A 23,032-nucleotide genomic window follows, 5' to 3' on the forward strand; every position below is an offset into this window, starting at 1 on the left:
CAGGGCTGGCGCCCGCTAGTGAAGGAAATGTGGATTGTCGTTCCCTGCCCCAGAGCTGCTGATAAACGAAGGAGTTAGATCTCCAGGGTTTCCTTTCATCTCCAATAAATTCATCTAAACGGAGGGTGAAATCCTGGCTCTGTTGAAGCTGTTGGGAGTTTTGCTGCTGATTTCAAGGGGACCTGGATTTCACTCCTGGATTTTGCAGTGACCTCTGGTTACCTCTTCCCCGAAGAATGTGGAATTGTTTGGAAGAACCCGTTCCAAATTCTCACACGGAGATGATGTCACGCTGATTGGAGTTGATTTTTCCTTTAGCGAGGCAGTCTTTGCATTTCAGCTTTTAGATCAGTAATACTTGAAGCCCAAGAAAGGTCTGCATAGGCACTTCCTGGCCACTTCAATATGGGGAAAGTCATGGAATTTAAACCAAGGCACAAAATTTAGTTATGCACCAAAACCATCTACATTCCGTCTCTGCCCTCGAATCTCATTGCATGCTCGTCAAACAGTTCTTGACCTCGGCTATGTTTCTTGGGCGCTAGGAGCCAAGAGGGGTAGGAACCAGCCAAGAAAGATGCATTTGTAGCTTCCAGCACAAATGTTCTTCATTTTCTTTTTAAAACAATCCTGGTTTTTTAAACCCCATGGGCGGAGGGGGGGAGTGGGGAATGGAGATCTTGTTATAAAAATGTTTATCTTTAGGCCAAGTTTTTCAAAAGTGCCCAGTGACTTCTGGATGCCTTAACTTTGGAGATACCCACCTGAGATGCCTTAAAAGGCCCTAATTTTCAAAAAGTGGTCTTTGAAAATCAGGTCCCTCTAAGGAATGTCAAGCTGGGCCCCTTTGACAATCAGGCCATTAGTGGCGCTATGCGAATGCACTATTTCGAAGCTTTCTGAGATCAGAGATCTTCACTGGCTTTAATTCTTTGCTTTAAACAAAGGAGAACTTGGTATGCTTGTTTTCCTGTGCCGAGGAGGAGAATAATTCCGCTCTTACAGTAATACTCACTATGTAAGCTAATTACAGAGAACTGTGCCGTTAGAAAAATATTCCCTTTTAAGGAGCACTGTATGTGCTCAGTTCTGGTAGAATGGACATAATGCGACAGGAATTCTGGGGCTAAAATGTGCAGCAGACCAAGCTGTGACTTCCTCTCCAGCCAGAAATAGTCCACGTATCAGTGCAGCTAGGCTAAAGAACCCTTCTCCATCCCTGGGACTGCAGTGGGAGTCTTGCCCAAGTAAGGACTGCAGGATCAGGCCGTAACACATCCCCATCCCCCCCCCCCGCCCCCCCCCCGGCAAGTTGTCCACAAAAGAACAAGTCTCGGAGGTATGCTGTGGAAACCATTTTCATAGCCAACTGGGGCTACGGGGGTGTCGCACACAGGGAGAGAAATTTTGGACCCTTGGATATTCCTAAAATGGCTACATTCAAAAAGGGTCTAATTTGGGTAAGGGTCTAATCCTGCTGCCCCTGAAGCCCATGGCAGTCTCACCACTGATATTACTAGCCGCAGGATCAGCTCTCCAATCTGCCTGTCCAGCTCTTCCTCTTTCTAGGCAATGAATAGAAAACTAGTGGGGGCTGTGGAACCAGCCCCTCCCACAAACCTACAGGGAGAGTCAAGAAGCAAGGCCCAGACGTTTTTTCAGCCTCCCCAGCCCCTCTTCCCCCGGGGTTTTGTCTCACTCAATACTCCATGCAGATGGATCTTCAGCTCCTGGGACTCCCTCGGTGAATACAGGCTTGTGTCTCTGTTTGTGCTGAAGCTGAGTAACCTGCACCCGCTTAGGGTAGCGGTTGTGCCAGTCGGCCTTGGAGACAGCTGGGATTTCCCATTAAGTTGTGGGGCTGTCTACTCAGCATGCAGAGCGCTGCTGGCCGGCGAAGGGAATGTAACGATGCAGGTGGGGATTAGAATGTGACTGCACTCCCTAACGCAGCTTTTTTAATACAGCATGCATGGGCACACGCATCTGAGGCTCCGAGCCCAGTTACTAGAGATGGGAAACATAAAAATTCAAATTTGGAATCCTTTTCTGTAAGGGGATGGCAAGACTTGGGTTCAAGGAATAGCATAGGGAATAGAAGTCTTTAAACTATGATCTAAGGACTTCAGTGACTCAGCCAGGGATTCGGGGTCTGTTACGGGAGTGGGTGGGTGAGGTTCTGTGGCCTGCCACGTGCAGGAGGTCAGACTAGATGATCATGATGGTCCCTTCCGGCCTTAAAGTCTGAATCTAATGCCTGACACTGGACAAGTCGCTTCCCCATCTGTAAAATAGGGACGATCCTTCCTTTTATAAAGTCTGCCCCAACATCACATTTACCTCTTTGTTCCCTTCTCGCTAGGGGCTTTCTTGAACCAACAATTTAAAGCTCACCTCTAGTGTCCTTTTGAAAGGAGCAGCCCCATAGCTGGAGTCGAAAAGGATTCGTTTCAGAGCAATGGTCCATGAGCCTCCAGGTATCCATAAAGTAGGGAGGGGGAGCGTCAGGATATATGGAATCTTTCTTAAAGGATGTTTAAAAAAACACGACAACCAGCCATAGGCACACCAGGCTTGTGTCCCAGCTTTGTCTCTCGTTTACCAGGGACTACCCGCAGTGACATCTAATGGCTGAACAGAATACTGCAAATATAAATTGGGGGAGGTTTGCGGGAGACAACCGCCCTACCAAATTGTGGTCCACACTGTGACAAAGTTCGAGAACTCCTGGCTTGCTTTTTAGAATAAGGGAAAGAAGCATGTGATGAGAGAGAGCACAGTGTGTGTATCTCCTCTTTAAGAGACTGCAGCTGTTCTGGAGGGGGAAATGGCTGCTGTATCTGCACACAAGCAGTTATTAGAAAATTTAAATGGAGAGTACTGAAGGAGAGCGCACTGGACTAAACCATTTGATTTAGTGTGCAGGTGGCAGGGTGGTGGTAGTGGCCTGTGCTATGCAAGTGGTCAGATTAAATGATCTGGTCTCTTCTGGCCTTAAACTCTGACTAGGACTCGGGAGACTTGGGTTCTATTCCTAGCTCTGCCACTGGCCAGCTAGGTGACCTTGGGCAAGTCGCTTCCCTTCTTTGTGCCTCAGTTTCCCCATCTGTAATATGGGTATAATGAGACTGACTTCCTTTTGTAAAGTGCTTTGAGATCTACTTGATGTATTTGTAGCTACACGCATCGCAAGTCTGAGCCTCAAAATCTAGTTGGTGGTGAGTTCTGTGACTTTGGCCGGGGCCTCATTTCTCATTCAAGTTACTCTTCGCTGAGCAACCCAACAGCCCTGGATTCAGGCAGTCATGTCTCTGCTGACGCTGGCACAGTGTGCGTCATGCCATTTCTCTGCCCCGTTCAAATCCCGCGCTCTGCTGAAGAGCTCCGAGGTTGTATTCACCCACCATTGCTAGGTCGCTTCATGCCAACCGCCCTCGCCAGTGCAGCACCCAGACGGAAGCGGCCTCGCCCACGTACAACGCCCACGTTCAGCATTTTCAAGCTGAAACTTTTCCAGCTGCGTTGGCCGTTCCTGCGGCACAGCTTGGGATGGTGCACGGGTCCAGGGTGTGACCCTGGCAGGCCGACTGACACAGCAGGAACAGCGCAGGTGCAGTTCGCGGGGGATCGATTATAACTTATCGCCAGGAGCCAAAGCAAGGTCAGAGACGTAGGAGAGGGTACTGGGAATGAGGAGAACCTCCGGAGCTTGGTGTTTGATTTAGTCATATAAACCTACAAGCCCTTTTCCCCCCCACGCACCCCTGATCCGGTGTTCAGAGTCCCGAGAAGTTGAGCGAACACCCTTCTCTTCCCCCACAAGCTCACATTGAGTTTGGGTCACTTATTACTTTGTGGCTGGACAGTCCAGTGCTAGGAACTCCTGCCGGGCTTCAGATTATTGGCATGCCTGCCACGTTCGTTTCATCTCGGTAACGTGCTTGCCTCCCCTGCCCTAGGTCTGGCAATGCCCCGCAGAAGTGGCCTTTCTTGAGCTGATTCATTCATTCATGTTCTGCTCTGTCCTTAAGCCCTTCCTGAAGGAAGCCTGCCGGTCAGACTAGGTTCTTACACGGTGCGGTGGTTCTGTAAGCCAGACTGTGCTCTAAACAAACACTGTCCTCTGATACCCCGCACTTAGCAAAGTGATTAGTGAGCAAAGCCCCCTATTTTGCCTTGTGATTCAAAAAAAATCTGTCTGTTGATTTTTTTTTTTTTTTGGTGAGGTTAGGTGGGGATTTGCACGGCGTTCAGCAATTCCTGGCCCGGCACAGCCCCTTCAATCGTTTCGAAATGGCTGGCTTCACAGGGTTCATGTTGCATTAATAGAACTGTCAGGCTGCTTGATTAAGGAAGACTTGGTTGGCTTCTTTGAAAGACTGAGCACGGCTGTAAATCTCACGGACACGCCCAGCGGCGTCCATCCTCCTTAACAGGGAAGATGCTTCAAAAACTGCTTTCAAAGGAATACAAAAGGAGTGTCTCCCCGCAGCTGAGTGAGAGCTGGCTGGGCATCTCCTGCCACCGTCTCTGGTGGCTCTCCTGAGTCTTTAGGCATGTCCTGCAGTTGGTTATTGTATGTGCTGGTGCTTTTCAATTTCCCCTCCTTTTGGTTTCAGCAATCCCCGTGCCTGGCACTCGCTCCACAGTTTCCGATCCTCCGGGCAGAGTTCCTCTGGGCGGCGTCCACCAACTGCCTTGACGCCTTCGAGGAGCAGTGGGCGCTGGCCGGGGTTCTCTGCTCGGTGTCCCCGTCCGGTTCCCTTCGTTTGACCCTTTGACCGCACTCCCGTCCCTGTTGTTCATTAGTTGTCCCCCGTAATTATTTGGTTTTCCAGGTCCTGTGGACCCTGCTCTTGGGCTGGGGGGCGGGATCCTTTAGCAGTGGGCGGGCGAAGTCCCAGTAAGACTAGCTCCACAGTTAGGTCTTAGCTGGCTCTGCTAGTTGCAGGCCTGCATGCATCCCATCTTTCCTGCTGCTACTAAAGCATATTGGTTCCCACTGCTGCTCGTGTAACAGCTCCAGGAGGAGACCTGCATGGCCTCAGAGCTACCAGGTCTTTGCTCGATTCGTAGCGGGCACCCACAGACAAACACCAAGGGAAGCCAAGAGAGCAGAGTTCGTTTACTGCGCTAAACAAACCCGGAAGCTAGTTTTGTCAGGAAAACAACAACTGTTTTTTCCATTTGGGAAAACGGACACATGCTTGTTTTGTTTTTCCCAGTGAAAACCGCCCCCAAAACATAATGAAAATGGGGATTTTCATGAAAATGTGTTTTGTCAAAAGAGGAGGGGGGACAAAAGAGCTGTGATGAAAAAGTTTCAGCCAGTTTTAGAACTTAATTTTAGAACTTAATTCCTGGAGGACCCCCCCATGGGACTAAGGATATTGTGCAGCAACGGAATCTGGAGTCTTCAATTAAAATGCCAGGGGGTGGATTGTTGTGATCTTTGCTCTGTGGCTGGGGATATTAATGGGAGAGCAAGCAGCTGGCGTCTGAACTGTGTACAGCTGATTGCTGCTGGCTTGTTGCCTGCTCGAGTGTGACTGGGCTGCTTTGCTTAGGAGGAAGATCAAAGATTCAAGCGGGAGAGAGGGTCAAGCATCATTTAGGAGGAGGAATAGTCTATGTGAGAGAGGCAGGCTGTGCTGAGCAAAAGGTTTAGGTCCGGTGGCATTTCGCTGGTCACTGCTTCTGCTGAGTTTTAATCCGCCCCTGTACAGGACAAGTTTCAAGACGGTCTGTTCCCCTACCTGCCCTCTCCCCTACTAAAGTGGAGTGGCTTTGCAGCGAATGTGGAATTCCGCCCTGTGGCAAGCGTCGCATGGAGACAGCCTCTGAATTACACACACACACACACACACAGAGCCACGTGGCAACCCCCCTCCTCCTGAGGATTCCAGAAATTGAATTAAACCATATTTTTGGTAGCGTAGGCCAGTAACGAGCTGTGTTTTCTCCAGCCAAGGAAAGATCAGGCATTGCAGGAGCTGTGATGGATAACCGGGGGTAATAATGTATAGGATGTGAAATAAATGTCAGGGCAGATCCTGTGGTGTCTGCTCAGGACGGAGGGGTATGAGTCATGTCTCAGATAAGCCACAGAGGAGGTGAAGGCAAGCGCTCACTCGCACGTTGCGGGCGCTGTACAGGCAGAAGGCGCCCTGGGAATCCAAATAGTAGGGGGTATGCTTGAACAGGCCTGTGAGGCGGTGATCAGAGTGAGAATGTCGGTGTTTCTCATCCGCTTCTTTGTTTTTTAAATGACTGGTTGATGCATGTAACAAAACCCTGCTCCCTCCAGGAGGAGAGGCTGTAAAAACCTGCCTGAATTAGTTTTACCCTGCGGCATCGTCCTGTTTCCGTAACCAAGCTTTCCCAGTGTTTCTGGGGGCGAAGAGGTTCATAAAGCTGGGGAATATAGCCCCAGCCCCCGATTCCCGAGGAGCATAACTCCAAGAGCTGTGTGTGTGTTGACCTACACCCCCTCTCCTCCATACCTGGGACTTGCTCTTCACCCAAGTTGCATAATTTAGAGCAGCCTTCCGCTTGCTCTCGTTTATAGCCCAAGGGGCTTATGTGGAAGCTGTAAAGAGCTGGGAAACAGGGATCCCCAGTCACACCCCTTATGCTGACTGGAGGGATGGGGACTGGCGCTGCTACATCAGCTCTGTGCTACCAGAAGATCTATCCCCGTATACCACGTGCACCGATGGCTGGCCACACCAGCTTTAGCAATGCTGTGTTCCGGTGAAGCAGCACAAAACTCCTCCAATACAGCAGATAAGTGGGACTTATCCGTCTGCCTTGTTTTTCAATGTATTGCATTGGGCTTGGACCATGAGTATAGTGCATTGTTTTGTGCACAAGCCAGTCTCCGCGGCGTTTGGATTGTCGCTAGGGCAGAGGTTTGTTTAAAACTGTTTTACATCGGCATGTCGTAACCCGTGAGGGCTCTTTCATCTTACATTTAAAAACAGCGCTGGGTAATTTTGTGGAGCTAACTTTTCACCCAACAGCGAGTGTTCCTTTGTTGCTGAGTGAATGAGGATCTCACTCCGTATGAACAAACTGGGCAGATCCAATAGACCAGTCTTCTTGTTTCAAACACCCTTTACGCCTGCCTGCTGTCTGAACAAGATATGAAAATGGTGGATTCTCTTTAAATCATGAGTTGAGGACTTCAGTAACTGAGCCAGAAGTTAAGGGTCTGTTACAGGAGTGGGTGAGGTTCTGTGGCCTGCAATGTGCAAAAGGTCAGACTAGATTAGTGGTTCTGAACATGTGGTCTGGGGACCCCCGGCGGTCTGCAGATTAAGCTTTCCAAAGGGACTCACACCTCACTTTGGAATTTTTTAGGGGTCTGCACTTGGAAAAAAGGTTGAAACCCCCTGGATTAGATGATCGTGATGGGCCCTTCTGTGTCTAAATCTGAGTCTAAAACACCCCTTGTAGAAGTACCACGCATGCCTTCCCCTTTTGTTATGCTGAAGTTATTAGAGAATCTGATCGTGCACCTAACATTACCAGATTGTGTCTCTGTTTTTAGAGAATCTTAGGGACCCAGATTTTAAGACTTGTATGTAAAAACGCCAACACCCAAGTTGAATGGAATATTAGAACGCCAGGATGACAGGACTATCCATGGCACAGTTACTGTGAGATCTGAGCATCGAACACTCTTTACATGTATTTATCTCCACAACACCCCTGTGAGGGAGGGATGTGCTATTATCCCCATTGTACAGAGGGCAGAGCTGAGGCCCAAAGACACTGAGGATCCTAACTCTCAGTGACTTCAGTGGGAGTTAGGTGCCTAAATCTTTTGAGGATCTGGACTTCGGTGACTTGCCAAAGTCATACCGAGAGTATGGCAGAGCAGGGGGCAGGAAATCCAGGGCTCCTAAATCCCAGGATAGCGCTGACCACTAGCCCTTCAGGCTCCAGCAGTTGTTAGAGGTACAGTTTGTAACAGAGTAGGATAAATGAGGGGAGAATTGGAAACACTCTGACTTAAGATTTGGAATACTAGAAGTGAAGGTGGCAAGGAGTAGCATGCGGGAGGACCAGTGGGCAGCAGGTTAGAAGTTGGAGATGAATAGGAAGGACAACTCCCACATACTCTTAACTTGAGAGGTTTCGATAGTGTGCTTCTAAATGTTCCCCATTAAGGCTCTATCCTCTTGTACAATAATTTGCACCACCGACTACCCTGCTGTTATTTACACTAGTGGAATCCCTTATCATAGATCCAATGTCCAGGTATAAGCAGAGTTTATAACACCTGTGCATGGTACCGATATTAATGGTCTTGCAAATAAATCCAAGTAGCTATATTGGAGGAACTTGCACCCGTGTAGACAAGCCTTAAGATGAGGCCTGTGCTGTGAAAGTGTTCTAAGATGCACTTTTACGGTCCCCAAAAGCAGCAAATCTTCGATCAAATAAATGTATTTTTCAGATTTAGGAGAACAACGAAGCACAAAGGGCCACAAAGATTTTTAAGGGTATTTAGGAGCCTAAGGAGGCAGATAGGGACCTGGTGATCTCTCTGGGAGCTAGGCAGCTATATGCTTCTGTTAATCTCATTACGGACAGGTGTGTAATACCTTTTAAAAATCTGGCCCAAACCTGCAGAGGATGGAACTCTGATGTCAAAGGACACTCTGTGCATAAAAGGGCTGGCAGGAGCTGGACCCACTGCTGCCTTCATTGCAGATATCCCACTAGGTTTAGTCACGTGAAGATTTCAGAGGTAGCTTGGCCTAAGTGGATCGTAATTGGACTATAAATCAGGAGACCTGATTCCATCCTTAGCTGTGCTTCTGACCTGTCCTACTATTTGACCTTAGACACACCACTTTGTCTGTTTCCCCTTCTATCGTATACCTGTTGCACAGGTATATTTAGAGTGTATTATTCTATAGTACAGTGGTTCTCAACCAGGGCTACATCAACTCATCTAGATATTTGCCTAGTTTTACAACAGGCTACAGAAAAAGCACTAGCAAAGTCAGTACAAACTAAAATGTCCTACAATGGCTTGTTGATACTGCTCTGTATATTTCTGTGTGTGTAAGGACAGTATTTATATTCCAGTTGATCTATTTTATAATTGTACGGTAAAAATGAGAGAGTCCGTAATAGTGTAGAGGGACACTTTTTTTTGGTCTGATTTTAAAAGCGAGTCGTTTTTAAGTGAGGTGCAACTTGGGGGTACTCAGGACAAATCAGGCTCCCGAAAGGGGTACAGTCGTCTGGAAAGGTTGAGAGCCACTGCTCTAGTATATACTCTGCCTAGCATGAGGGTGGCCTGCTCTTGGTTGTGGCTTCTAGATGTTGCAAAATCTGTAATGCAAATTAATGAGAACTACTCATACGGGTTAGTGACCTGGCAATGTTGCTATGCTGGTGTTTGGGGGATTAGTCCATGGAGTTGGGTTAGGAATGAATTTGGCTGAGAGTCAAAACAGCCACTTGGATCATTGCTTGAGCGTAAGTTTCATTTATTTTGACAACTGTTAGTGCTTCGGGCCTACATTCACAGGCTAATGTGTGCATCGCTGCCCTCTACTAGATGCAATCGCAGCTACAGCTGCTGTAAGAGACTTTCCATTAGGCCAAGTGGCAGGACTGGAGGGTTGGTTTTCTGTAATCATGGTTAGGGTGACCAGATAGCAAGTGTGAAAAATCGGGACGGGGTGGGGGGTAAGACTCTAAGAAAGACCCAAAAATCGGGACATCTGGTCACCCTAGTCATGGTGTGAAGAATATTGGCAATCATGTTTTAGATTCCAAAGCTGGAAGGAACCATTGTGATTACCCCGTCTGACCGCTTGTATAACAGAGGCCAGAGAACTTCCCGAACATAATTCTTTGGATGTTGTTCTAAAAGATTCATTCTGTCTTGATTTTTAAAAAGGGTTGGGGATGGAGAATCTTCCACAACGCTTAGTGTAAACTGTTCCAATGATTACTCACTCACTGTTAAATATGTACACCTTATTTCTAGTCTGAATTTGTCTAGCTTCAACTTCCAGCCATTAGATTGCGTTAGACCTTCCTCTGCTAGACCAAAGAGCCCATTATCAAATATTTGTTCCCCATAGGCTGTAATCAAGTCACCCCTTAACTTCCTCTTTGTTGAGTTAAATAGATTGAGCTCTTTGATTAAACATTATTCAATGGTAGGCACCAGGACTGGACACACCAGTGCCAACAGAGGTAAAATAATCTCAAGCTTCCCCCGTTTATGCATCCCACAATGTTTAGCTTTTGGTCACATTCAGAACTTGTTTTCAGCTGATTGTCCAGCCACACCCCCTACATCTTCCAGTTACTGCTTCCCACAATAGTCCCCCATGCTATACATATGGCCCAGGTTCTCTGGTCCTATGTTAAATGAAGACTTCTCTAACTGTAGCAAGTTATCGTAAGCCTGCTTACATTCGATAGCTATTATAAGGTGATAGCAAATGTGACATTCTTGCTATTCTGGTCCTGAGCGAAGTTACCATGGTGAATTAGGCATGCAAATAACCAGAGAACCAATCAGTGTCATCTCTGATAGTGTAATTGGTTAAGAAAAGGTAGTTCCCTTATCCTGACTCCTGGGCCACAGGCAGGAGAGGCAATGCTAGTAATGTATTCACTGTACTTCATAGTTGGATAAGTGGAGTGTTTTCAATGCATAGGGAAGGCTCTGAGTTAGCTTTTCTCTGGCACAGCTGTTAAACTTTCTACCTTAATTTGGTGCCAGAGGTACAAGCCATGCAAAGGTTGGCCTTTAAAGTGATTCACACCGATACTCCATCAATTGCTTGTCAAGGTGGCAACCCTCAATGCTGTACAGCTAACCAAGGAACAACAGTAGCTGGTGAGAGATTGACTCATCTCTTTGCAGGGGGGAATACCAGAGGCCAATAAATCACAAAAGGCATCGGTCAAATATCTATGGGTTTGACTTGGAGGATGGGATTTCAGACTTAGACTCTTCTGCTTTTGTGGGCTTAACTTGCTGGGTTTGTTTAGGCATTTCCTAGCAATGAACTATCTTGATTATCTCTCAGCTGCTGTCTTATGAGAAACTGCATGATCTTGGCGCTCTGTACTTCTATTAGTATAAAAACCTCACAGCAGGAATGCCCCTATCCTATTTATGTCCTTGTCTATTACAAGAGCAAGTAGCCAACCCACTGAAAGGTGACAAATTCAAAACTGGAGTAGGTCTGACTCCATTCTTTAGAACTCAGTCACAAGATATCAGTGAGGCCAAGAGCATGGTAGGATTCAATCAGCATCAGTCACTTCTGGGGAGGTTCAACGTGGAATGGGGTATATTTTGCTGCTGGATTTACAAACTTTTATACCTCCTGGAATCAGTTCAGTTGCTGTGTACCTACAACTCAGGTTTTTAAATCTATATTAAAATATGGATAATGAGCATGGTTAGATTGGAAGGGATAAAAATGCTCATGCATTGGGGCATGAGTCTATCTCTAAGTGACATGGTTTAGGAGAAGCCTGCCCCTTAGGAAAGCTTATTCTATAATTGTCCATTGCGGAGCTTGTTATATTTCCAACTGGAGCACTGAGTGCCGGGGCAGATGGATGACTCTTCTGATTAAGTATGGCAATTACTACATTCATGGAAGTTACAGATGCCAAGATAATTCCCATCATCCTGCTGCCCTAAGGGTGAAGCTGTATTCCTAAATCAGTAGTGGGAGTCTTAAAGCTCTGCAATCATATAATGAATATTTGAATTCAATTAAAACTTTTTAGAGAATAATGCTCCTTCTACGGATGGTTTTAGCAGTAGAAAATTTCACATGATGGATTTAACTAAAGACCACATCTCTCCACTTAATGTTGGGCACTTCATTTTATTCAAAGGGTGAGATACAAAACTCAAATTATAAAATACGACACACAAAACTAAAACATTTTCTGCAGACAGCATATAACAGGAAGCAAGATACCAAATGGTCCCCATAAACCAACTCAGCTGGATATGTACATGCAAAGGAAAACAATGGTAATATTTGCCACTTCAAATGTCTGTTTACACCCACTGAAGACGGAAAGGAAACAAAGTTAGCTTTCAATTCAGACAGATACCAATGGTGTTCTGTCAGTTTTCTCACACTGGGGAGGGATCCCATGTCTTGAGGTAAATGTCTAATCGGTACTTGCTTCGGGCCTAACCTTTGCCACAACTAAGCGTTCACAACCTGCTTTAGCACGGCTTACTCTGTTTGCAGACCCCTTCATCTTCCAGTCTGCCTGTGCTCTGAAGGACTAGCAGGTGACTTCTGGAGGAGGGAAGGGCTGTACAACATCCCATACTAAAGGCATCGCCAGTCCCAGGGTATGTCTACACTACAGTCAGTTGTGACTGCAGCACAAGCTTGAATAACGTTCACAGTGAAGTTGCAGGACACAAGCCCTGGATGGGCTTGTATAGCCACAGCTTCAGCGCCATTGTATGTCCTAAAAGTGCTACAGTCACACCACTGAGTGCAACACACCCCCACCCCTTTAGTCTCCCATTTGGCAGTCCAGTAACCAGGCTTGACAAGACTTGCTTCTGGAACATAGTCATTGGGCTCCGTTTTTCAAACATTCCTATGGATTTTGTCTCCTGCGTTTTATATACAAGTTGGGTGAAGGTTTTTAAAACTGCTACTTCTGCCCCCACCACCGTCTTTGAATAGTAATTTAAAAAGTGTACCTCCACGTTTTTGCAATGAATTGCACAATTTGCCTTTGAGCAAACCAAGCATACTTCATTTAACACACCAGTGCCAGAAGCATATTGACATTCTTTCTAGGTGGGGATTACACTGGAATTTGTTAATCTTGCCTTTGAAAAACTGTTCAAATGTTTTTAGGACAACCCCTTTATTGGCACATAATTTAAACTAGGATAGAGGCCAGGTTTGCTGCCTCTGGGTCTTGCTGTTCAGTAAAAGTTGAGGCCCAAAGAATATCCACAATAGCAAAGTACAGATCAGAGTAACTTAGTCCATAAATAGAGAGGGTGCTAGTTAAAACCTTACCCTGGCAAAACCCGTAGCGTACTAATCATGGGACACGCTCCAAGTGCCATTGTACTGGTAAATATGGCAAGATTTTAAACACACACACTGCCTCCTCTTGCAGTCTTTTATGCAATACTCTAACAACGGGCAGTGCGGATTAGCAGGATTGAATGGCTTAAACTTTTTCCAGTCGTGACCGTGCTTCTGCTACTGTATACCCTGGTATCAAGTTCCAGGAGTGAACTTGCATGAGAAGAGCAGAGTTCTTTGTCTGAAAAATTGTCTAGTTCTATATTTCAGTAAGTTTAAAAATACTCTGGATTTGTTAAATAATTGGTAGGAAACCTTCAATGTCTTCTCTTGGAATAGCAGCAGGAGTTATTGTTGAACTCTTTATGCACTAAAACAAAAGTGAACATATGCTACATTCTGACTAAAAATTCTTTTCAGACAAGTGTGAGCCGATGCATTTGATTAAGGAGAGGGCTAATGAATTTTTTTAAATACATCAGTTAGGAAGGAATTAATGTTACTGGCTCAGTAATCTAAACATTCATTTCAGAGAGCACAAGACATTCTAAAACTTCCATGTAGCAGCAGGAGGGGGAGATAAGAAAATCCTGTATACGCTGGCATGGCAATTGGCAAAAATGAGATGCTTTAAGGATATCCTACCATAATCATTCAAAAAAAATTCTTCACAGTGAGTGTGTTCTAGAACATTCTTTTTATGCATTGCAATATCTGATACTCTAGTCACATACATTTCAATTTTAGCAGGCTGAGTTTTGGACCTTAATGTAGTTCCCTGGTTTAATCTCTTCCTCTGCAATTTTCATTAGTAAGCAATCGAGCTTGATTTTGTAAAGTCTTTGGGGCTGTCCATCCTATCAAAGTAAATGCGTGACTGAGATTTTATAAATATTGCAAGGTAAAACAGCTTTGTAGAAACTATCAGACCTACAGCTCTTTAATTTAGTATCCTGTTTCTTTGGTCCTTTACGAAAAGAAAATAGCTGCACTTGATGTTCTCAATCAGATTTGTACCATGTAGCAATCTTACTTCTGAAATAAAATCCCATCTGTACAAACCTAGACTAGCACTTCTAGCTCGTCTTCCAAGTTAATTAGGGAAAAAGAGATCTCCAAATCAATTCCTCTCCCGGAAATCTATGGGTACCTCGGAATGCTTCCCCCTTTAAGGGTCTCACTTCCTTACATTAGAATCACAGCACATTCTCCCCTTGACTTCAGCCCTTCCAAGTTTAACAGCAGCTCCCTCCCTCCCTTTTAAAAATGAAACTAACATAAGCTGAGGAAGGTTAAGATTAAACTGTCTTTAGCTAACATGTAGTGCTGGGCTATATAAAAAACGTTGCTTGTTAGTAAATCATTGTGGGGAAGTCTCAATTGTCAGTTCAGGCTGAGGTGTCTAATGAAATTAGCATCTATTGTAATAGTGTAGGCATTAAATTGCTACCGTTACTACTTCATTCCTAAATACAAATTAATAGCTCAGCACGAATCGTGGCCCCCATACAATGCATTAATAGCTGTACTCAAGTCTGTCATGTAAAGAAAAATCAAGCTCTTGCTAAGACAGTAAAACTAAGCAGGGAACAGATCTATGAATAAGATACAAAAATGCAGGAAGTTTACATTATTGACTTCAGTTCATATCAATTTTAAGAATGGGAGATGGCACTGCTATAGCTACGGTCCTTTGAACCTGTATGAGCAATTGACTACAGCATACTCAGAGCCGTGTTCGACAGGCCCTCTGGTAAAGCAGACTTCTACAAGGTCAAAATATTACATCTGGTGAAGAAGAAAATCCCTAAATATGGCGGCATGACCTTCATGTTCCATTAATAAGCTACAGGCTTCACTTTAAGTCTTACAGTCCTATGTTCTTTTATGCGCCTTGGGTATAAACTCTGGCTGTTTACTTCAAACCCACCAATGACATTCATCCTTTTGTTGAAGTTCAGGGTACCTTTGCTATTTCTGCTTTTAATCCAATGCAAGCTACTTAAAATATTGTTCGTAGTCCTGTGAATGAAGCTTTGTTAATTTTCCTGGTCTATTTCTCAAACCCAAACCATATATGCCCCTGAAACTATTTGCTGTCACTAGCACTAAGTAACAGCAGCCATGAAAATGAAAGCCATGCATTCGTTCCCTGCAACTCTCCTGACAAACACTGTCAAGTGTAGCAAGCCCAGACTAACTTTTTGTGCACATACAAGGATCCTGTTCTGAGAGCAAGTTTCTTGTACGTGTTCCAAATCATACTTGCTAACAGCAGCAGTAAAATAAACCCAGCACCTAAATTGGAATTCTCTTTAGTGTTGCAATGGTCATGTGGGAGCAATAAATTTCTCCTTCTTCCCACACAACAAGGGGATGATATTGTTTGCGAATATTACATGCTTCCAATATTGGGTCAGCTGCTGCTCTCATTTAGAATGAGCTCCAACAACTCTGGAGTTCTGTTGTTTGACAGCAGATTCTGGCCCACTGTCTCTGCAGGATTGTCAGTTGCTAGGCATTTGCCATAGACCAGATTCTTTCCGAGGCTAATTTTAGGCACGCTAACCAAATTACATAAAGGGAAATCCAGTGATTAATCAGAATCTCTCCTTAAATCTTTTTATGTAAACAGGGCACAATCTCTTCTAAACCATCGTGTCTGTGTGCTCATTTATGGCCTATTACAGCTCTAATTTCCATGTCAGTTGGTGGCACGTACAATTGACTAAAGTACCTGCATAGATCAGGGAGGTTCATTTATATCTAAATTATCTCGCCCCTCAAACGATTACCAAGTCTCCTAGCGAGCACCTTTCAACAAAACAAAGCTATTGACAGGGCATATGGAATCAATTTGACAATCACTAATGTAACAATTATGGTGATATTATACACAAAAGATGATTTGATCTAGGGGACTTTAAAATCAAGGTATTTTGGTACCCAAAAAGTCTCTCCATTTACTTCCCCATACCCCTAAGATTCAGGTGCGCTTTTACTCTACAGTTACAGATTTGGCCAGATTTCTTGGGAAATCAACCTGTAAAAAAAAAGGAATTTTTTGTGAGCAAGAGCACACATCACTATTTTACACTTCATGAAAGACAATATTAAATTTACTGGCATCTGTTAAAAGGCTTTTGTCCAAACAAGTCATGAAAAAAAATTCATATTAGTTGCAGTTTGCAAAACTGCTCTAGCACCAGCTCAAAATATTAATGTTGTGTAAACTAAGGTATACAGGGTAGGAGCTGGTCACAGATACATAGTCTCCCTTTTAAAGGAGGGAGAAGACAGGAGTTACTGCAGGGAACTATTCAGTCTCCCTTAGTTGAAAAGGTAATCAATGTAACCACAACCCCCTGTACTGAATGTTGGACTTGCCTAGTACATTTAGTTACGTATGTCTTGTAAGTTCATTAATTCTTACAAGTCTGAAAACTTACAGCACTAAAAAAGTCACATTTTGTGGCACCTTAGAGACTAACAAATTTATTAGAGCATAAGCTTTTGTGGGCTACAGCCCACTTCATCGGACGGAACATATACACACATACGGAGAATGTGGAAGTTGCCATACAAACTGTAAGAGGCTAATTAATTTGTGCTGTTTCAGTTTGAGAAACTATTTTTCAAACATTCTTTACTAGGGTTTGCAAGTAGGAAATAGACCACTCTAGTTTTGTTAAGAGCTCTGGAAATAGTTCGACCAAGAGAATTGTTGTAAATAGATCAGAAAACTTCTCTGGGCCCTGATTTAGCTCAAGTGACAATTTAAGCTTAATTTTCTGCACCCTCGGGGGGGGGGGGGGGGGGGGGGGGAGGGTCTACACAAGACTTTTTGTTTGTGGCAAGCCAGGATGTAAATCGACAGTGCTCTAGCCTGCCACACATTAAGTAGCCGTGTGGACCCTGCTATAATGCGCTGAAGTTCCCTAGTGCAGTTTTACAGCCTGGCTCGCCGCGCACAAGGTCTCTGTATAGACATGCCTTGAGATGGGAGAAAAGCAGAGGGACAGACATCTTTATGGAAGTGTTCTGCAAAAAGGACAGCAGTGAGTGCGATCAAGCTCATGAGTGAAGCACACTGCATTCGCCAAATGGTCTTGCACGTGCATTGTAGCAATATCTAAACCACAGTTTGTCTTTTTTTTTTTTGAACAAGGGATGGATGATTTAACTTCCACCAGCAGTGTGTGAAGAGGTTTATTCAACAGTAAAAGCAGGAAACAAGTCTGTTATCGGCCATAACTGTTTCCCCACTGACTTAAGCATGAAAACCCTCTTAGATTAAAGGTGCTAGTAAGTTCAAAGAACTGTATTGGGTTCTGTTCAGTATAATAGATCTCCTGTAAGTCCTTTGGAGAGTATATAGACAATACAGGTAGTATAGTACTTACATCATATCCTCTGAGAACTGCAAGATGGAAAGCCAGAAGCTGTAAAGGGATGACACTCAGGATTCCCTGCAGACAGTCCACAGAATGAGGAACTTTGATTGTCCTCTTATTATTATTTATTGTCTCTGTGTCTTCCTTATCACAAATCACTACCGGTCGCCCCTGGAAGAGTCAGATACACAATGCTCCAGAAAGCTTGTCTGATAAGGCCCCTTCTTGCTTCTGTTGAAATCCCTGGCAAAACTCCCACTGATCTCAAGAAGGGCAGGAACCTTTCACTTAAAAATAATCTAGAATAGCAACAGTATTTTACATTTGCCATATATTGCTTTTTAAAAAAAAACTTTGAGCCTCACCTGCATTTTCCTTCATTACTTAGATAGAACTTCCACATTGAGAGAACTATTTCATATTAAAAAATGGCAGCAGTCTTCACAAAAGATGATGCATTATCTTGTTTTGGAATTTCAAGATAAACCTCTTTAAGCCATACTCTAGACTATTACCTTTCGGTATCTTGTAGAAACTGACACTTAAAAGCCCCAACAGACTATTGACTTCAGAGTGCAATTTTTAGGCAGTAACTCTAACTGGCCCGAGACTACCCAACAGTCATTAGATGGTAATCAAGTTGTTACTGCTGGACTTGAACTGGCATTCTAAAATCCCACAAAGGAACCGCAAAACTGCTTACAGTAGATCTAGCGATCCAAATCTTTTTAGCGATGAAGGTAACAATTTAAACTTCTACGCTTAGGATGATACCATTCACGTCCATCTCCAATTACTCACCTGCCGTGCTATAACCTGTTGGAGAGCATTCTGGCACTTAGCATAGGTATGGTCCCTCATGATGATCATGATAACAGGCATCAATTTGTCTACCAGGGCAAGGGGACCATGCTTCAGCTCACCAGCCATTATGCCTTCGGAGTGCATGTATGTGATTTCTTTTATTTTCTAGAGAGGAAGAAGGATAGCCCTGTTAATCAAGCTACCGTCTGGCCCTTGTTCAGAACACGTATAGGGACGTGTTTCTTCCTATGATGATGCATAAACTAGCTCTGTAGTTAATCACCCTTCCCCTGGAACGTGGAGGTAGTTTGTTTGTGAACTCAAGTGGCTCGGAGGCCCTCAGCCCTCCTAGTGACAAGGGCAGGTGTGGATATAGAATCCAGGTGAGTGTCTCTCTGTAAAACAGATAATACCGACCGACTTTCCCAGGAGCACTAAGACTTAATGTTTGTATTATGGCTTAAAGTGTCAATAGTAGCAGCATGTAACTCCTGCTGAAGACACGACACAGGCCAGATCTTCAATGGACACTGTAGGGTGTGCTGGTCAGTTTTTAAATCTGGCCCCAATTACATGGGTACTGAGCACTCTTGGGAAAACAACCCTGCAATCATTTAAAGGAACTCAGCCAATGGCATAGCTTTAGGGCAGTAACACCATGATTGGAAAAGTAAAAGGCCTATCCAGCATTAATGGAGGGCAATGAGGGTTAATAATGTCAAGAGGGTACCCATGTTTAAAGCTCATAACTTGGATCTGAGGATTGTAAGTGCCAATGGGGATGCATTTATCATCCAGCTCTGCCAAAGGCAGTTCGACTCCTTACCAAAGCTCCCTCCAGACATGTAGCATAGTGATAGCCACGTCCCATAATCAAGACCGACTTCTGATGGTAAAGCTCCGTGGCCAGTTTCTGGATCTCATCATCCATGCTCAGCACTTCTTTAATCAAGTCTATTAATTGGGAAGAGGCAAAGGGTTAATCCAACACTAAAGAGACAGACACACACATTTACTCAGTACCAGGAGCAAAAACCAACACGTTTGCCTTCCCTCAATATTAACTGCAACTTTACAGCGGTGATTTATTGAGCCTGTTCCCCCCCGGCACCAAAGCCCCTTTACACTGCTCTGCCGATGGATGCTTCTGAATGAGAATCGGGTCCAAAGTTCACACTGAAATGTGGATATACCAGCTGTCTTCATCATGCCCTGATGCCCTATTTTTCAGTGGGACTGAAACGCTGCATAGATCTTGTGCCGGCCCTCCACCACAAGATGACTTTCACTCGGCAACAATAGTGTAAATGCAATTTTAAGAAAAGATGCTTCATACCTGGTAGGACCTTTAGACCACGCATGATTTCTTTGCGTCTTTCTTGCATAGAAATCCTATCATCACACATCATGAGGGCAAACATCACCAGAGAAACAAACTGGCTAGTGTAGGCCTAAAGAGGAGAGAGAGAGATAAATGCCATCATGTTTAGAAGCATATAAGACATTACTTGATTGACTATGATTGTGAGGATTAAGAATTTTTGCCTAAAAATTTTTTGTATTATTGTCCTGAGAGTTTAATCAAGAGATTTCAATCCAAAGAATTTGATTAACAAACATTTCCCCTAGTCTGGCTTTTGTAGATATCAGTGAACAATCTCATCTTGCAATTTTTAACTGACTTCTTCTAATTAAAGAGGAGGACTGCTCACCTACAAGCAACCTAAGGTAAATATTTAACCGCACAGCATGAGCCCGGGAAATGCAGATTGAGCTTTTTACATCTTTCCTAAACTGTATAATAAAGTACAACCCAACATTTTACAAAGGGTCAGACAGATAACTTGCATTTCTGGCTGCAAAGCAAACCAGGAATTAAAACTATGTGTACCTTCACTAGCTAAATTTTCAAATGAAAGTAATTATCCCTAAACAAGCTTCTGCTTCAGTAGCGTGGTAGTTCTTTTAATCTGTCAAATCCTTGAAAGAAAGGTGTAATATAATATCAATGGGGTGGCCTGTGTTGACTTTTTGCTAGTCAGACATTCTACTACTACATAGTTAAATACATTTCTTGATTCTGCTATCTAAAGTTTGCACAAAGAAAAATTTTATAACTATGCATCCATCATCATTTATGGAAAACAAGTTTATCAGCTAATTTGCTTAGTTTTATATGTAAGACCCTAACACCATTGCACTTAGCAGCATACAGTTGAAGGTTAACGTTGCTCTTTTATATTAACTGGTACAGTTAACAGTGCTTGGACTTTTTTTCTGTCACCAGCAGATTCTTATGTTCTCAAATTGGATTTTCTGAGCAATGTCTTCTACGGCTGACCATTAGTTATCAATCTATGTTGGAACTACAGCACATACAGGTAAGCCTCAGCATCACTAGAGAGAAAATACGTTTTCAGTGACCTACAAACAGTCCAGCGTTGGCAACGTGAAAACAGCCTAGGGACAAATAGCTCACAGGAGTTTCTGCAAGAGAGTCGTGAATTTTCCATGACCAAATTCCCCAGTGAACTGTTAAAAACTCAACTGTTGTTTTTGGCTGAATTTATGTAGCAGATTGACATCATCTCTCTCCTAAACTTAACTAAATCAAAGCAGATTTCACAGAGCAGAAGTACTTTATCAAGCAAATGCAGCATCTTATACTGTACCTTGGTCAACTATACCCCATAGACAGCTATGCACTTTATAAAAAAAAAAAAAAAAAGGCTACTTACTAAAATTACTACTTCTAGTATGCCATTAAGTGAAGCTATTTCCTTTCATTGGAATCATTCAGACAATTAATCCTCTCTTTTTTGTGACCTGGAGCATACTATGAGAGAAATGTTGCAAACTTTTGCCCTGACAAAAACCAGAAAAACTTTCAAAACATTTTCTGCCGACCAGCTCTGTAAACTAACCTGAGAGAGCTGTTTGTGGGATAAATAAGCCTGTTCCTCCTTGTCTAACAGTTAGAGGAAACCTCCTTCATTTTCTGATACGTGTTTCTCTTATTCAGCCCAAGTGAAAGATTGGGCAGGTATTGTATGAGCATGAAGGTGAGATACAAGCTATAACTGCCACAGAGAACAGGAAGAGTAGAGATGTAAAAGTGTCTACCAAGGGCTAAGACCGCTGCCTTCAGTGTGAATTATGCAGCGACCTTCTCTTTCCTTGTAATATCACAGCATTTGGTTTTAAGGGGAGGGGGCTGAACACATGGAGGTTAATGGGGATTCTCAAATTTGGAACTTGTTAGTCCACTGCAGTCCCAGCATGGTATAATTTGATTTACATCTCTTGTTTCATGGAAGAGTCCCTGAAGAGGCAGCTGGGAAGTCTTAACTGCAGGAGGGATTAGAGGAAATACTAAGTGGATCACAGTATGATTTTAATGTTAACAGAACTGATTCTCCTTTCACTTCTACAGGTGTAACTCCATCAACTTGAATGATTACTACAGATTTATAGCAGAATCAGGATTGTACATGTGCCAAGAGCCACTAAATTAGCACATTTTAAGCAAGCTTAAATAAAAATAGGGTTCCACTAACTTTTTCTATAAAAAATAAACTACTGGTCTCTTTAAAGATGGACAGATTTGGAAGGAAAAGCAAGATGGTGGCTAGCCACCCAAGTAGTAACAAGGTGTTCCACTTTGTGTGTTAGCAGCATGATTCTCTTTCTTTCCTTCTGTTAAAACTCCCTGATTCCCTTAAAAATGCACAGGTAGGCTGTACAATAGATATGTTCTAGGCAATGTATATAATCAGATTTCCTGTTGTGTACAGAGCAATTTTAGCTCTTATTTTTAATTCCTCTGACTCATGTACTAAGATCGAAACAGTTTAAAATAAAATGCTTGATTTTAGAAACTAATAAGCCTTATTGTTCTTTAAATCTACATATCCTTGGATCAAAGAATGAGTTTGCTTTGTTCCCTGACTTAAAATATTCAGACTAATTCCATCATAGCATTCTGTGGCTCAATGGAAGTCCGTACAAATTGAATAAGACTAAAACTACTACAAACACAACTGGGAGGGTTTTTTTTGAATATGCAGAAACTGCTAAAATCTCACAATGTGAAGTACCATGCAGTCTAAGTATAGTTGAAGACCTTCAGTTAGAATAAAAAGCACAGTCCACTATACTTTAAATGAATGCGAGAACTATCTATTTGGTATTCACCTTCGTGCTGGCCACACCAATCTCTGGTCCTGCGTTGATATGGACACCACAGTCTGTCTCCCTGGATATGGAGCTGCCCACGGTATTAGTTATTCCTACAGTGAGGGCTCCTCTTTCCTTACAGTACCGAAGACCCATCAAAGTATCTGCTGTCTCGCCTGCAAAGATTAATTTACATAGTCACAATTTAAGTTCAGTTATAGACAAGATCGTTACAAGCACTGGAGGACACTGAAAGTCAAAGAGGTCAGTGGAAGTTTCAGGATGACACTGTAGTTTGCAATATTTGGGTCTGAAGGAGATCAACAATTACCCTATGCGTGGAGTGCCATTAGTTTTTAGTGTAATGGAAAGTGTTCAGCAGGAATGGTAAATGTCTTGTAAATTATAATGAAAATAGATCTCTTTTGCCTTGGTTATTAGTCATTCACACTATACTTCATCAAATTATTTAATATATGTATAGTTGCAAGTTAATTTGGACCAAGTATACTAACTATGCAATATCTTAAACCATGTTAACAATTAGATGCAAAGGATAAATGTCATACAGTTTATAACACC

The 23,032-nt window shown here is 43.5% G+C and overlaps 2 protein-coding genes across 6 annotated transcripts in view; one reads left to right on the forward strand and one right to left on the reverse strand.

The window, feature by feature from the left end:
- Nucleotides 1–22,163, forward strand: part of ANTXR1 (ANTXR cell adhesion molecule 1) — a 223,681-nt gene extending 201,518 nt beyond the window's left edge. Inside the window, exons 18-19 of one of the 2 annotated variants that reach the window (XR_006287538.1) lie at nt 20,562–20,655; nt 21,708–22,163. Coding sequence is in view for 1 of the 2 variants with exons in the window: in XM_043536338.1 (XP_043392273.1) it covers nt 20,562–20,594 (33 nt within the window). In the remaining variant the exon portion in view is untranslated. Of the gene's footprint in view, nt 1–20,561; nt 20,880–21,707 lie in introns of those variants that run through there. The other variant, XM_043536338.1, reaches the window with a different exon arrangement.
- GFPT1 (glutamine--fructose-6-phosphate transaminase 1) overlaps nt 11,869–23,032 on the reverse strand; it is a 56,682-nt gene continuing 45,518 nt past the window's right edge. For all 4 annotated transcript variants that reach the window (XM_037886509.2, XM_037886508.2, XM_043536336.1 and 1 more), the window contains 6 exons: nt 22,469–22,626; nt 19,611–19,725; nt 19,101–19,228; nt 18,272–18,439; nt 17,480–17,641; nt 11,869–16,119 (listed from right to left, as the gene is read on the reverse strand). In XM_037886509.2, coding sequence (XP_037742437.1) covers nt 16,075–16,119; nt 17,480–17,641; nt 18,272–18,439; nt 19,101–19,228; nt 19,611–19,725; nt 22,469–22,626 — 776 coding nt within the window. In that variant the 3' untranslated portion in view covers nt 11,869–16,074. The remainder of the gene's footprint in view (nt 16,120–17,479; nt 17,642–18,271; nt 18,440–19,100; nt 19,229–19,610; nt 19,726–22,468; nt 22,627–23,032) is intronic.

The sequence above is a fragment of the Chelonia mydas genome, chromosome 26 (genome assembly GCF_015237465.2).
Source record: "Chelonia mydas isolate rCheMyd1 chromosome 26, rCheMyd1.pri.v2, whole genome shotgun sequence".
Taxonomy (NCBI): Eukaryota; Metazoa; Chordata; order Testudines; family Cheloniidae; genus Chelonia; species Chelonia mydas.